Source organism: Elephas maximus, chromosome 26 (assembly GCF_024166365.1).
Source record: "Elephas maximus indicus isolate mEleMax1 chromosome 26, mEleMax1 primary haplotype, whole genome shotgun sequence".
Lineage (NCBI taxonomy): Eukaryota > Metazoa > Chordata > Mammalia > Proboscidea > Elephantidae > Elephas > Elephas maximus.
Genome location: NC_064844.1, coordinates 8,275,788 through 8,289,027, shown reverse-complemented (window position 1 = coordinate 8,289,027; position 13,240 = coordinate 8,275,788). Strand labels below are relative to the sequence as shown.

The following is a 13,240-nucleotide window of genomic DNA, read 5'->3' as shown; positions in this document are numbered from 1 at the left end:
TGAAAGGCTGTCTCTACAGGTAGAAAGCGTTCAAGTATTCACTGACCCAACTCCTCTCTTTGGATGGCTATACTTTATACAACAATTTTCTGGTTTTTTCAGAAAAAGCATGATTGTTGTGTTAATACTTATTTTATCCATGAACAATTGCTTCCTTTTCCATGAGGCCATAAGAACTGGATAGTGCCTGGCTATAATTAGTGAACATTTTAATCAAAGATTCCATAGAAAAATCCTGATCAAAAGGGCAAAAATGCAGAACAGAATTTAAAATTCTCATAGATACTAAGCTTTCCAGAGCCACGGAAGGTGGATGAGCCCCTGAAACTACTGCAATGAGATGATCTTTAAACCTTAAACCAAAAATAAACTCCTGAAGTCATCTTAAAACCACAGTTTAGCTTTACTAGTAAGAAAGGTCGGCCTTGAGCATTATGTTCTTTTAAGAACCATCTACATGGTATCGAAGTGACAACAGCAACTTGAAAGATTAGACAGGAAGACCTTGGGGGCAGTGAGTTTATGCTGACGACGGAGGAACGGCTCAGAAAAGGAGAGTGAGAATGGCGGCATGGTTCAAAGAACGCCATCAGCGTCACTGAACTGCACACGCAGAGGTGGGTCAATCAGCGTACGTTTCGCTGCGTATATCCTCACCACCGCCAACAACAAAATAAGGTGAGCACCAGCTGCTGAAATGTTTTGCTGTGTAAATTCTCAACGACAACAACAAAATAAATAAAATTCAGAGAAAAATGTATTCATTTTATATATCAAAAAGAGACCAGGAAAACAGTAAAGATAAAACTCCTCTTTTAACACCTGCAGAGTAACTGACAAAAATTACTCCACACAGGCTTATTTCAGATTAGGGTTCACATACCATATTCAAGTCCAGTATACAGCTTTGTCTCTTCCAAGGACACCATAGTTGGTACCCTGTATAAAAACAAAAGTGCTTGCATTTATTGATAATACTAACAAAAAGGATTGGGGGGAAAGTCTCATTGTTGAAACATTTAAATTAAAACAAACATGATGATGTTCTCTAACAAACAGAGCTCCCATCTTCAATACTTCAATTCTTTACTCTATCCTTCTGGAGATTAATGCTATCTGTTTCAATAAAAACAATATTATTCATCGTAAACAAAGAAAATGTTAACTTTAATGACTTTAGGGGAAAAAATTCACCTCTCAAAGAAACATAATATTGGTATTTAATATTCAAATATGAAAAATTCAATTTGATGACAAACATTTATATATTTATGCAAAGAAAAGTTGGCTTTATAATGGCATCATAATTGTAACTAAAACTAGACATAAAATTCAGTCAACTTTTACTGACGCAAATAAAGCGGACAGGCTTCTTTAGGTAATCATGACCCTTCTTCTTAAAATAGCCAAAATCTCTCTCCTAACACCTGCACCGTAATAGCACTCTTTCTGAAGATATTCAGATATAAAAGCACTACATTTCTTAATGAAAGATCCTCCACAAAGAATTGTTACCAGAGCCTGACCCAGCTAGTTAAGCTCGTTCAAGAACTGAAGTCATTTTTAGGTATGTAAAGGCGGATTTTGTATGAGAATATAAACCTGTAGACCTGAGATCTAAAATGTACTCCAATTTTCAACATTTTTAAAAGATGAAATTCAACTGATGACACTTTCAAGGAGGAGGAAACACAGGGCTCATTAATAATGAATAGAAATTCTATCATTACTCACCATGCATGAACTACACAGCGCTTGTAATGAAGAAAACATTATTTTAAACCAATATACTCCATGTCTATATTGTATATTACAAAAAAGTAGTTGACTTAAATGGATTATCTCTGCCTGAAGGATTCTGGGATTTGGCTAAATAACAGGTAATAACACTATGATTACTAAAACACCAACAATTTAACCGTGTTTCCCGCTATATTCCAATGCTTATGACAGCAACCACACTTCCTCACGTTCCAAAACTAAGCTTATTGAGTATAAATACTAATTTACTTCAAAGCTCCTTTGAAGGCTGCACAGTAGAGTGAAACCTGTGAGAGCCGAACTCGATGTGACTGCCTTGTGTTTCTGAGTCTCTCATGTTTTCCATCTTTGACAGGATGCAGGGAACAGTCTTACCACTTTTCTATCGCTCTCTATTAGTGGGAAATATTTGAGTTTTCCTTCTCTGACAGGTTTCCGCCTTACACGGGTTCCACCCGGCATTCACAGGTTTTACTGTATATGCTGCTAATTTGCTTTTTCAGAGACTTTCAAGTTCAACTTCAAATTCCTCTTAGAATTTGGCTTTCATTACATCAAGCTTCAACCTTCAGCAACAGCTTGCAAACTGGGCATCCTGTAAAATTGTGTATGACTGAAACATATGTATTTACCCAGAATCCAGTTAGTACAAATAAGATCAGATTCCTCTGTAATAAACTTCAAGGGGAGTCATACATCTCTACTGAGATCGGACTTCACTACTAAAGAAAAAACGCCCATGCTCCAACGCTAACAAGCTAAGCCTGTCACACCTTTCCCTGGGAGAGCGGGCAGGTACTCGGCACAAGCTGTCACATGGGAGCACGTGTCTCCGGCCTGCTCTATAAACAGGGGTGGCCTGCTGAAGCAGGAAGACAATCGTACCTTACCCGGTCCATACCTAGTTCCATATTATGTTGAATCACGAATGACTTCTAATTACTGTCACATTACTCTTCCAAATAACAGAAAAACAGCAAGCCCTGTAGTAAATTATTCTCTGCAACAAAAACATAAAACTACCAAGCAAAAACGACTCTAAGTTGGGGATTTGAAATGTTTTTGTTGTGTGCACTTCCAGCTCCAGTAACCCTCAAATCTCAGAGTAATAACGATCGAAAACAAGTCTCACTTAAGAGCCTTGATGCTGATTTTTAAAATTCATGTTGCTCTGAATTGCTTTTCTATCAGAAGATTTAAGAAATATTATCACTTATTGTAACTATTTTTTAAAAAAATACCAACCAGTATAAGATTTTTAAATATTCAGTAATGCAATTAAATAAAGGTGGTTTAGTTTTTACTCTATTTTAAAAATATATCTTCCACATCTCTAAAATACATAGAAGGTATCTGGTTAGATACATATTTCCCCTTTATTTCTTCGCATCCACAACAAATTCCTTTTATGCTTATTTACCTAAGATGCAGCTTTAATTTGATCTCTTATTTACTACAAATTAATCAAACTACTGAATTAACATGTTTTACATTGAATCTTTCTCTCAGCAAGTGTAAATAAATATTTACAGTAAACATTTTCTAAAAGACTTCTCTATTACCCAAGTGAGGCTGTGTGATTGTTACCTTTGACTACAAACCCTAGAGGTCTATGTGTGCACTCTGATATTTACGAGTATCTTATAATCACTAGTTATGTACACAATCTTAGTTGAACAGACTTGAGTGCTATCAAACATTTATAGATCTGTATGTACTCTGGTTAAAAGCTAAAGCAGCCATCTATAACTTAAATCAAATACCATCCCTCGCCCCTGTGAAAGTCACTTGACTCATCCACTGGTCCATCCTATAATATCTGACTTCAGGAACTAGATAAAACTCTGAAAAATGACCCCAGCACAACATATTATAAGTGATACCATCTATTCAACAATGTTCTTAGCTTCATAGCTCCTAGGTATACTAGGCCACCGAATGTGTAACGTTAGTTGTTGTCAAGTAGATTCCGACTCGTGGCGACCCCGTGTGTGCACAGCAGAGCTGCTCCACAGGGTTCTCAAGGCAGTGACCTTCCGGAAGCAGATCGCCAGGCCTGTCCTCTGAGGTGCCTCCGCTGTGTTCAAACTGCCAACCTCTCGGCTAGTAGTGGAGCGCTTAACCTTTGCACCACCCAGGGACTCCATTTGTGCCATTAAAAGAAAACCTGAGTTTTTCGCAACTCTGTTATTTGTACCACTAGGTGGCAATCTTCTTTGGATTTGATTAGATCAGAAGTGTGTGTATAATCACTGGTAGGAAAGGATGGTGGAAAAGAGAAAAATGACTAACAACATAAAAACAAAATATGTAATACAAATTAAATATGCAAATGAAGGCAGGTGAATTGTCATGAGGCAGCTGCGAACAATAAACAGAAAATTCTTTCCATGTATAGCGAAAGAACATCCTACCCTTCCAAGTAAAAAAATATAGATCGAAAATCCAAGCCACCAATGAATGGGTTCTTTGTTTGTTATTTTCCACCTTCAGGGTTATAAGCTTTTCACAAAGGGCACGTGGTCTATTTCTGTGTCCTATTATCCAGTTCAATCCTAGGTATCAATAATGGCTGTGAACACAAATGAAAGCTGGCTCTTAACACTCCCACGTGAATAGAGAGTTGCTAAGAGAAATCTTACATAGGGCTAGGTTTAAAAATAACTCTGAGCACAGGGACTCTTTCTGTGTCTGACACACAAGCTGTTAAGTATCAATGAAAACAGTTGAAGGTGAAAGAAGGAGAAAGCAGGGTTACTCACCGTGGAGGGCTAAGCGTTTCCTGTCCTGTGTGCAGCTCCCCCAGCGGAGCTGGGAAGTTCCCTGGAGGTGCCAAGAGAGGTTAGCTAGCCCTGCCCTCATCGCATAGCAACATATCCTTTCACACATCAATGAAACCGTCTCTCCCTTAGGCCTTACCTATGGATTTTCTGAGCGGAAAGTTAATAAAAGCTGAGGTCCTGAGAATGCTTTAACTAAGAATGAGTTCATAGACCCAGCAGGGGAAAGCGGGCACAAAGAAGAAATATTTGAGATAGAAGATGGCTCCTCTACCTTGAGTAGCCCTATTTTTTTTTTTTTTTTTTTTTAGATGTTAAGTGTTCTGTATCCTGTCATAGCTGGTTAATCTAGAAGACTATATTAAGCGGACTGCAAAAGGAGAAATTAATGGCAATTTCAGGACTAAAGGCCAAGTGTCCAAAATTCCTGTGACCCTAGAAAAACATCGTCCAACTTCCACATCTATAAAAGCAGAACTAATAAACTATGCCACCAATATTTCTCTTACACCATTAACAAGAGGTTCATAGAGAAAAAGAGTGAGGTCTCACTTTAACTTGTTCTAAGTCTAATTCAGCAACCTATGGCATCTGGCAAAATTGTTAAAATTTGAATTGCTTTAATTTTCACTAAACTAAAAAATACTGACTCTTCATTACCCTCAGGACCTTATTTTACACATCCTTTGAAACAATAAAGTTTACAGAATGTATAGGCTATTCATCTTAGTAACCCTTTATGTCCAAAGACCAAAACCACAACGTGGATACCATTTGGTATATGATTTACTTTTATACTCGGGACAAACAACTCAGCTGAGTTTTCTACTTTTTATGAGTCTCTAATCACATAGCACAAAAAGCTGGTTTTCACATTTAGCAACAATTTCTCTGAACAATGAAATTTTAAAACCGAATACACAATATTAGAAATTAGGTTATCTTACAGGAAACTCAGGAATAAACTAGTAAGCTTCTAGTTTCTCATCACATCACAGAAATTTTCCAGGAGATAAATACTATTAATACATGCATAAGGCAAACTTAAGGCTGGCTAATCTAACAACAACAAAAAATTATAGCAGCTAAAATATTTTACCTAATCGGAATTTACATAACAGAAATTTAAATTTTAAGAAGATTAGCTTAAGTCACTATGTGCTTCCCAAAACTGGTGTGGGTATTTCAGAAAATGCCCAACGTCCCATAACACCACTGCTGCACTGTTATGACCGAGATAGACTTCCCCAGGTATCGCAGGCATTACATTAAAGCACTCTGCACAACGCCGTGTTTCCTTTGCTCTCTCACCGGGTATAAAGAAAAAGCCAAACCAGTTCCCACTCGTAGTGGGTTCTCAATCACTGTGATCTTTCAGGAGTCGATCTTCAGGCCTCTGTACCTAGTACGTTTCACTCTATTTCCTACGGAGTAACTAACATCCTAACAAAGTTTTCTTTTCCTGCACTAGTTTCACGCTGACCCGACGATGATCTCTGTGAACCAAGCTACAGGTACTCTTTTCATGCCAGTAGGCAGTGGAAAAAGTATACATACGAAAATCGGACATACTTTTCTGGATCATCTTAAAAATAAGTAGGTAAGTTCATGTCTTTCATATCACATAACAGTGGAGCCATCATTTGAAATTATTTTATTAGTTTCTTCAAATCAATTTAGGAGATTTTAACAATCACTGATTTACGTCAGAATAAAAGCATTTTAGAAATATAAATGGCTGTTTTATTTTGATACTTTTGTAAGAACTATTATCTGGAAAAAAAATGAAAATGTTATACATAAAAAATATGCGTAGAAAGTCACACTCTTCAGATGAAGGTGACACCACACAGTAACTGGTCTTCAGGGGAAGGATTCTGTTAACTACCTAAAAGCTACAGGTGGGCTTCATTAACTCCTGCTTTTGACAATTCAAAGGCTAAGAGCTACTCGTTCATCCTTATTTTACTTTATATAATTGTTACCCTGCACATGTGCAAATAAGTATAAAGAACCCTAAAAACACATGTGCTCGGTGATTAAAATGATCTGTCTTCATGTTTTACTGCATTTTAATAACTATAAAATACATTACCGTTTATACTTAAAAAACACATTAAAATATACGTATTTTTTTATACACAGTATATGTATTATATACTTTGTATATATTATACGGAAACCCTGGTGGCATAGTGGTTAAGTGCTATGGCTGCTAACCAAAAGGTCCGCAGTTCAAACCCACCCAGCGCTCCTTGGAAACCCTATGGGGCAGTTCTACTCTGTCCTGTAGGGTCGCTGTGAGTCGGAATTGACTCGAAAGGCAGTGGGTTTGGTTTTTTGGTTGATAGATACTATACACTCTACGTATTAAATTATATATTATTACACTTTAAGTTATTTAATTATTTTGATTACGTTAAGTTTTCACTCTAAAAGTAAAAATTCTACCTAAGGCACAAAGCTTTTCAGTCTAAAATTCTTTCTTTTTCAACTTTTCTAGTAAAAGCATACAAAGAATACTCAGGATAATTTTACAGCCTGTAATAAATAGTAATGTACGCTACAACCTATTCCTACAGTATTCATAAAATTCTCATAATAGGCTGTTTTCCTTATTTTATAAAAGTCAAATATGTGGAACTTTTTGCCCTGGAGCACGTGGTGACTCTGCAGCATTATTATAGCACTTGTACCATAAATGTGGCCACATGCTAACAAAAACTGCAAGGGACATCCTTCAGCCTTCTTAGCTGACTCTTCAGCAGTGGACTGTAATGACCATTCAGTACTTAAAAAGATTCTAATTTACATACATCCAAGGTATATCCTTTGGCTCTTGGATTAAATGACCACAATTCTCGTCGTCAACACCTTCAAGCAGAACTCAATTTACTGATGCATTAAGTCTATCATGAATGAAACAGGTTCTTGGAATGTCACGAAAGGGTCAAGCTCTGACTGCTTCACACACCGTTAAGATCATCAGGAAGCCCAAACAATTTCTGGAGGTCTCTCTTTTTAAAATATTAACCGATCTGTCTTCACACCAATGGACTTTGGCTACATTGCTCTTACATCAAACTATAACCTGATAAAAAACAAAATTTCTTTAAGAAGAACTTAGGAAATACCTGGGTAAAAACTTCAAACAGATTTCCTTATCGGAAATGATCCTACTTTCCCACTCTTAAGCCTAATAAACAATCACTGCCTATAAACAGTTTTTAGAATGAACTAAGAATTCCAGAAAGGTACAACTTCAAACAATAATGGGAAATATGGGGAAGACAGGCAAGCCACATTTTTAAACCACTCCTTGAAGCTTTTTAAGATTTCTGTTGCAAAATCTGCAAATAATTTCCCCTTTAATTTTTGAGGGGGCCCAGGAAGGGGGGATAAACATTTTTGTGTGATTTTTATTAACTTACTCAGCAATGAGAGGTTGAAGGAGAGACAAAATTACCTAGGATGCTAGACTGAAACTGCCATCCGTCTATACTTACTAAACGCGCTGAAGTTGCTACACACTGCTGAGTTCATTTAAACTTGGCTCTTCAGCATAAATGGCAGCACCAAAAACGGATTAAATCCAGATATTCATTCAAAATAATACTCTGAAGATTAAACATCCTAGCAACTCAGTAAATCTGAAGAGTTAAAAATCATAATGAAGAACACTGAACAAACTTACTTTAAAAACTCCAGCTTTTTTTGATTACAAAATCCTAAATCAACACTGACTGCAGATGAAGGTAGTGTTTTTACTGTTTTAAAAAGAATGTTTATATTAGCTCAGTAAATTAACAGAGAATCTTAATGTTTCTAAGCTGACATTTTTAAATCAATTAACGTTTAAGTTATTCTATCCTGGTACCACATGAAAATCTGAATAAAGCCTTTAAGAAGTTACAGGCCTAAATTATGCCTCAGATATTTTTGGCCTAATAATGACAAATAAAAAGGTTAAAATGATAAAAAACAAAATAAAACAAAAAAACAGCAACAAAACCAGTGACTCATTAAGTGACTAAGACTTAAGATACATGCCAAACGGCCAATCGGCAGGAGGCGAGACGTAAAGTACTTATCTCTACTTACAGGTGAGTAACCGGCTCTCCTTTCAACGGAGGTAGGAGGTTCCCTGAGCCAATTAAACAGTTGTGCACTATAGTCAGGCTCTGCAGGACATCATCTCTAGAAACGATAAAATATATTTTCATATTTTAGAAGAATCCTAGTTGTTATCTAACAAGCCCCCTAGAATCTAGGGCGAAGTACAGAAACTTGTAGCAAGTGCAGACATACAGAATAAGGCAAAGAAATGGCCAATGTCTTCAGCTTATCTACTTAATAAACTGAAAGAAAAAAAAGCCAAACCCGTTGCTGTCCAGTCAATTCCGACTCATCTGGGCAGAGTAGGACTGCTCCATAGGGTTTCCAAGGAGTGGCTGGTGGATTCGAACCACTGACCTTTCGGTTAGCAGCCGAGCGCTTAACCACCGTGCCACGAGGGCTCCTATATTGGTCATACTAGCCCTGCTCAAATTTAAACAGGCTCTGAATAATTAATCACAACTAAGAACAATTCCTTGCCCTTTTTGAGGCAGACCCTACCAAAGACTGCCACTGCTAACGAAAACAGCGCTAAAGGAGGCCTCTCAGCTTCTTCCATCTCTTAAAAAAGACCTAGGAAAAACTTATTACACGAAAAGCAGTTCCGAGTACTGCACAGTCCACACTGGCTGATCAGCTTCCTCCTTTCGAGCCTGTTCCTATTGGATCTATTTACTGAAATTACTACATGGTAATCTTCTTACCATGGTTTCAGGAACTCTCAAGATTCAAACTATTGAAGTCTAATAGTTTCGAATAAATTTCCTGTTGAATCCTCATAGGATAGGGGAAAAAAAATCTCGTAGGGATAGTTCTCTAACATCAATGCCAATACTATGAATTACTAAAAGGAAATTGCTAAGGTGGGTGTAGAAAAACAGGCATTTTTCTTTCCAAAGGTGCTGGTATACTGACACAGTTCCCAAAAGACGCAAAAGTGAAAACTGCTAAGCAGAAGGTACTAAAAACAAACTAGGAAAGAACTCAGTTTTCCTATTTTAAGTGCTTAAAATACGATGACAAATTTGCCGTTGTTATACATTACATTAACTAGTCTTCCAAGTACGTTTATGGCAGACATTCAAAACATATTCAATATCAATTCTTCAGATACGCCACAAATTCGGGGAAAAGGTACAAAGCATTATTTTAGTCTGCAACTGAATGACATGGATTGACTATAAAAGAGCGCTAACCTAGACATCTCGAGTTCTCCATTCCCACAATGCTCCAGTTTGATGAGCTCAGGCTGAAGGAAGGAGTCCAACAGATAGAAGGCAAAAGCCACTTCTTCCGAAGAAGGAGCATGCCACTGGATTCCCAGGTTCCATAGGTCCCCTGGCTTACCCCAGTCCTAGGTAAGAAAGACAACTGTTCAGCAAGTTGAGAAATCTGAAAATCACAGAAACACACTATTTAAAGGCTTAAAGGAAATAGATAAATAATGCAAAGCTAAGCTAACAAGTAAGTAATAAATACCCCTTCATTATGTACTTTTGTAAAGTCTCCCTCCAGAGTCACTCGAACGTGCATTCACTCTAAGAGTGATGACAGACTTACATGAGGCTATTTAGACAACAATGACATTGGTCGATTTTCTTTATTTGCGGTAGTCATGTTCTTTAAAGTCACTGCGTACACTGAACTAGTGAATACTGAGGCACTGCCCCTAGGGGAAACGCAGGCCTAGGTTCCCGGGAGACGGTATTTTCATTAACTGATCAATACGTACCCTTATTTTATGTTCTTTTAAAAGACACTTCACTTAATACATATATTTTTAACAAAGAATTCATTACGTGCAGTTTTTCTTTATAATAAGACACTAGCCAAGAAGAGTTTAACGTTTTCCTGACCCTGGGTACCGTGAACTGTAAATTTTTTATTGGCTTTCAGCCTCACAACAATGCTGTTCACTACAGTTTTTCATTGGTCATCATCTCACGAATCCACAGACTGAGCTGCCTTTCCATCTCCTCCGCGGCTCCATCACATTCTAGAGACGCTACTGTAGTCGTTTCAGGCGCGGCCTCACCTACAGACCGGCCCCACGTACATGCCTTTCTGCGTGTTCCACGCTGAACTGTTTAACTCATGCTTGAACAAAACTTATCTAACACGTATTTTCTCTGCAAGGCACACTGCAGCCTCCTTGTGCTTAAGAACACTAGGCGGTGCTTCAAAACTACACTTGGGGGCGCTTTTAAACTGCAAAATCGCCAAGAAAAAGCACAAAAAATTCAAAACAGTGTCACCACATAGACTGCAAAGAAAAGGACACTTGGTTACAGTGAGAGCTAAAACAAGGCAGAGCACTGCCTTGTCTGACCACAGCCAGGCGGCTCCAATTATTCACTGCCCTGTGGGCGTCCAAGAAAGACCGCGGAAGCACCACGAGCATGGATTTGGGGCCTACAAATCATTTTTAGAGAGCAGGTAAATTCACAAATACAGAACCTGCAGATACTGAGGGCTGACTGTACAGAGGTTAGATACAGCATTCCATGTCGCTCCACATGCAAACAGAAAACCAGCACTATGGTGCACACTTCCAAGTTTAACTCAACAAAATAACAGTTTTAATCAGCGATTTTAAAAACAAAGAACCAACATTTTTATATACAAGATGGGGGAAAAACATACACATGGACACTTTAAATCCTTCAGAAAAAGAACCAACATATCCTTGAATCTTAAATGACTGGAACTACTTGCCTTGATAGGGAAATACTCAGAAAGGGGCTTGTTGAAGCCACCTGGCACACTGCAGTACTCCGTAGGGTAGATGAGGGTAGTGGAGCGGAGAAGATGATGCAGGAGGTTACATGACAGAGTGTAGCCCTGCTTGCAGGTTAAATGTAGGGCTCTCTGGAGAATCTTCACAAGCTGCTCCCTATAAGGAAGCAGCTTCTTCCCATCTACTCGAGTAATCTGAAAAACAGGAAGAAAACAGTTACTTCGGTTAAAAGATCAAGAATCATTAAATCACGTTAAAAAGTTCAACGTTCTGCCACGAAAGGAGACTGTAATGATAAGCGTTTCTTAAAACAACTGTAACTTGTTTTAGCATTGTCATTTTAACTATGCTCTAAGAATTTCTTCTTTTTTAAAATCAAAACACTTTTTCTGAATTTAGGCTCTCATATGCTATAGTCAACGGCCCAGTTCAAGAGAGTCTGTACCTCTGTAATGAGACATGAGTGAGTCTTTCTGTCATCTGGTTCCGAATTAGCCGTAAAGGAAGCTGAAGTTAGATGACCAAACTAAGAGTGTAGACAGCAAAAATGAATTCCCAAGTCTGATAAACTTTTAATTGAGTTATCCATATCAGAATTAATCAGTAAAAACTCAGTCAAGTAGACTGGTGAATGTGAAGCAACCAGGCAATTACTACACTCCTTGACAATGCGAGAACGAGATACTCTGAGTTTCTGCTGTCACGTCAAGAAATCTTGAAAACATTTTACAGCTTTTTATTCAGTTTTAAAGTCCGTTTGTCAGAAAAAAAGATAAACTCTCAAATCAAGTCAACATTTTCAAATAAAAGTTTTTCATTCCAAAGGTTTGTACTACCTCAGACAAGAGCTGAAGGTTCCACAGTAGCTCCTTATCTAGCTCTTCTTCATTCAACACGTCATCATCTACAAGTGGCAAGAGGAGCAAAAAATTACGTTTGCAGCCAAACACATCAAAAAGCCAGCCGTTGAAGACCCTAGGGAGCACAGTTCTCCTCTGAGCCACGTGGGGTCACCGCGGGTCAGGATCAACTTGACAGCAAGCGGATTTACAGTTACTTATTTAGCTGAGAAAAGCCTCTTCTAGGGAGACTGTTCGTGAAGCCGGATGCCCTCTAGAGGCAGAAACTCAATTTTAAGGAAAACCAACACACCGACCAGGACTTCTGCCATCCTATGTGTTACAAAATAACTGATATTTTTTAAGGCAACCTCTGGATGATTCTTGTAGGTATGGAAATATTAATTTAATAAAGTAAAATTTCTAAGCTACCTGCCAACCTGCATGAGACTTTTTTTTTGGAGTGATTTACTCCAAACTGCCTAACAGAAATACTGCATACCTTATGGGACCTAGCTGCATTGAGTTGTGGAAACCAAGAAAATTTTTTTCTACCTAAAATTGTAAAAACAGAATACCATTTTTATGACTTACTCATTGTCAGCTGAGTTATAACGCTGCAGCAGTGGGGGACAAACAGCTTCAAAGACTCCTCTGGGCAGCACTGAAAAACATTCGTACAGATAGAAGTGTCACAAAACACACTAGCTCCATTCTCAGTGACAAGTCAGTCCTATCAGCAGTTACATACAACAAGCACATCTGAGATAACGAGCCGCATCAACGTTTTAGTTGTTGTTCTATTAATTCATCAGTCGAGAGGTACAAGCTTACCTTGACGGCGGCGCGGCACATGTCTGCCACCATGCGGCCTGCGACTCTTGTTTCAAAAATATGTGAAACAGAAAAATTAAAAACCTTCTGAAGGGCCACCTGTTAAGATACATAAGAAATGAAAACACCTGATCAGTGTCCTTCAGAAAATGAACCCTCTTGTGGAAGAAAAA

At 38.1% G+C, this 13,240-nt stretch overlaps 1 protein-coding gene across 2 annotated transcripts in view; it reads right to left on the bottom strand.

Moving 5' to 3' along the window:
- The window catches only part of PSME4 (proteasome activator subunit 4), a 95,930-nt gene that overhangs the window by 40,725 nt on the left and 41,965 nt on the right, over window positions 1–13,240 (bottom strand). For both annotated transcript variants that reach the window (XM_049870141.1, XM_049870142.1), the window contains exons 15-21: window positions 13,068–13,166; window positions 12,828–12,897; window positions 12,231–12,298; window positions 11,373–11,588; window positions 9,854–10,011; window positions 8,643–8,738; window positions 884–939 (exon numbers count right to left, since the gene is read on the bottom strand). In XM_049870141.1, the coding sequence (XP_049726098.1) occupies window positions 884–939; window positions 8,643–8,738; window positions 9,854–10,011; window positions 11,373–11,588; window positions 12,231–12,298; window positions 12,828–12,897; window positions 13,068–13,166 (763 nt within the window). The remainder of the gene's footprint in view (window positions 1–883; window positions 940–8,642; window positions 8,739–9,853; window positions 10,012–11,372; window positions 11,589–12,230; window positions 12,299–12,827; window positions 12,898–13,067; window positions 13,167–13,240) is intronic.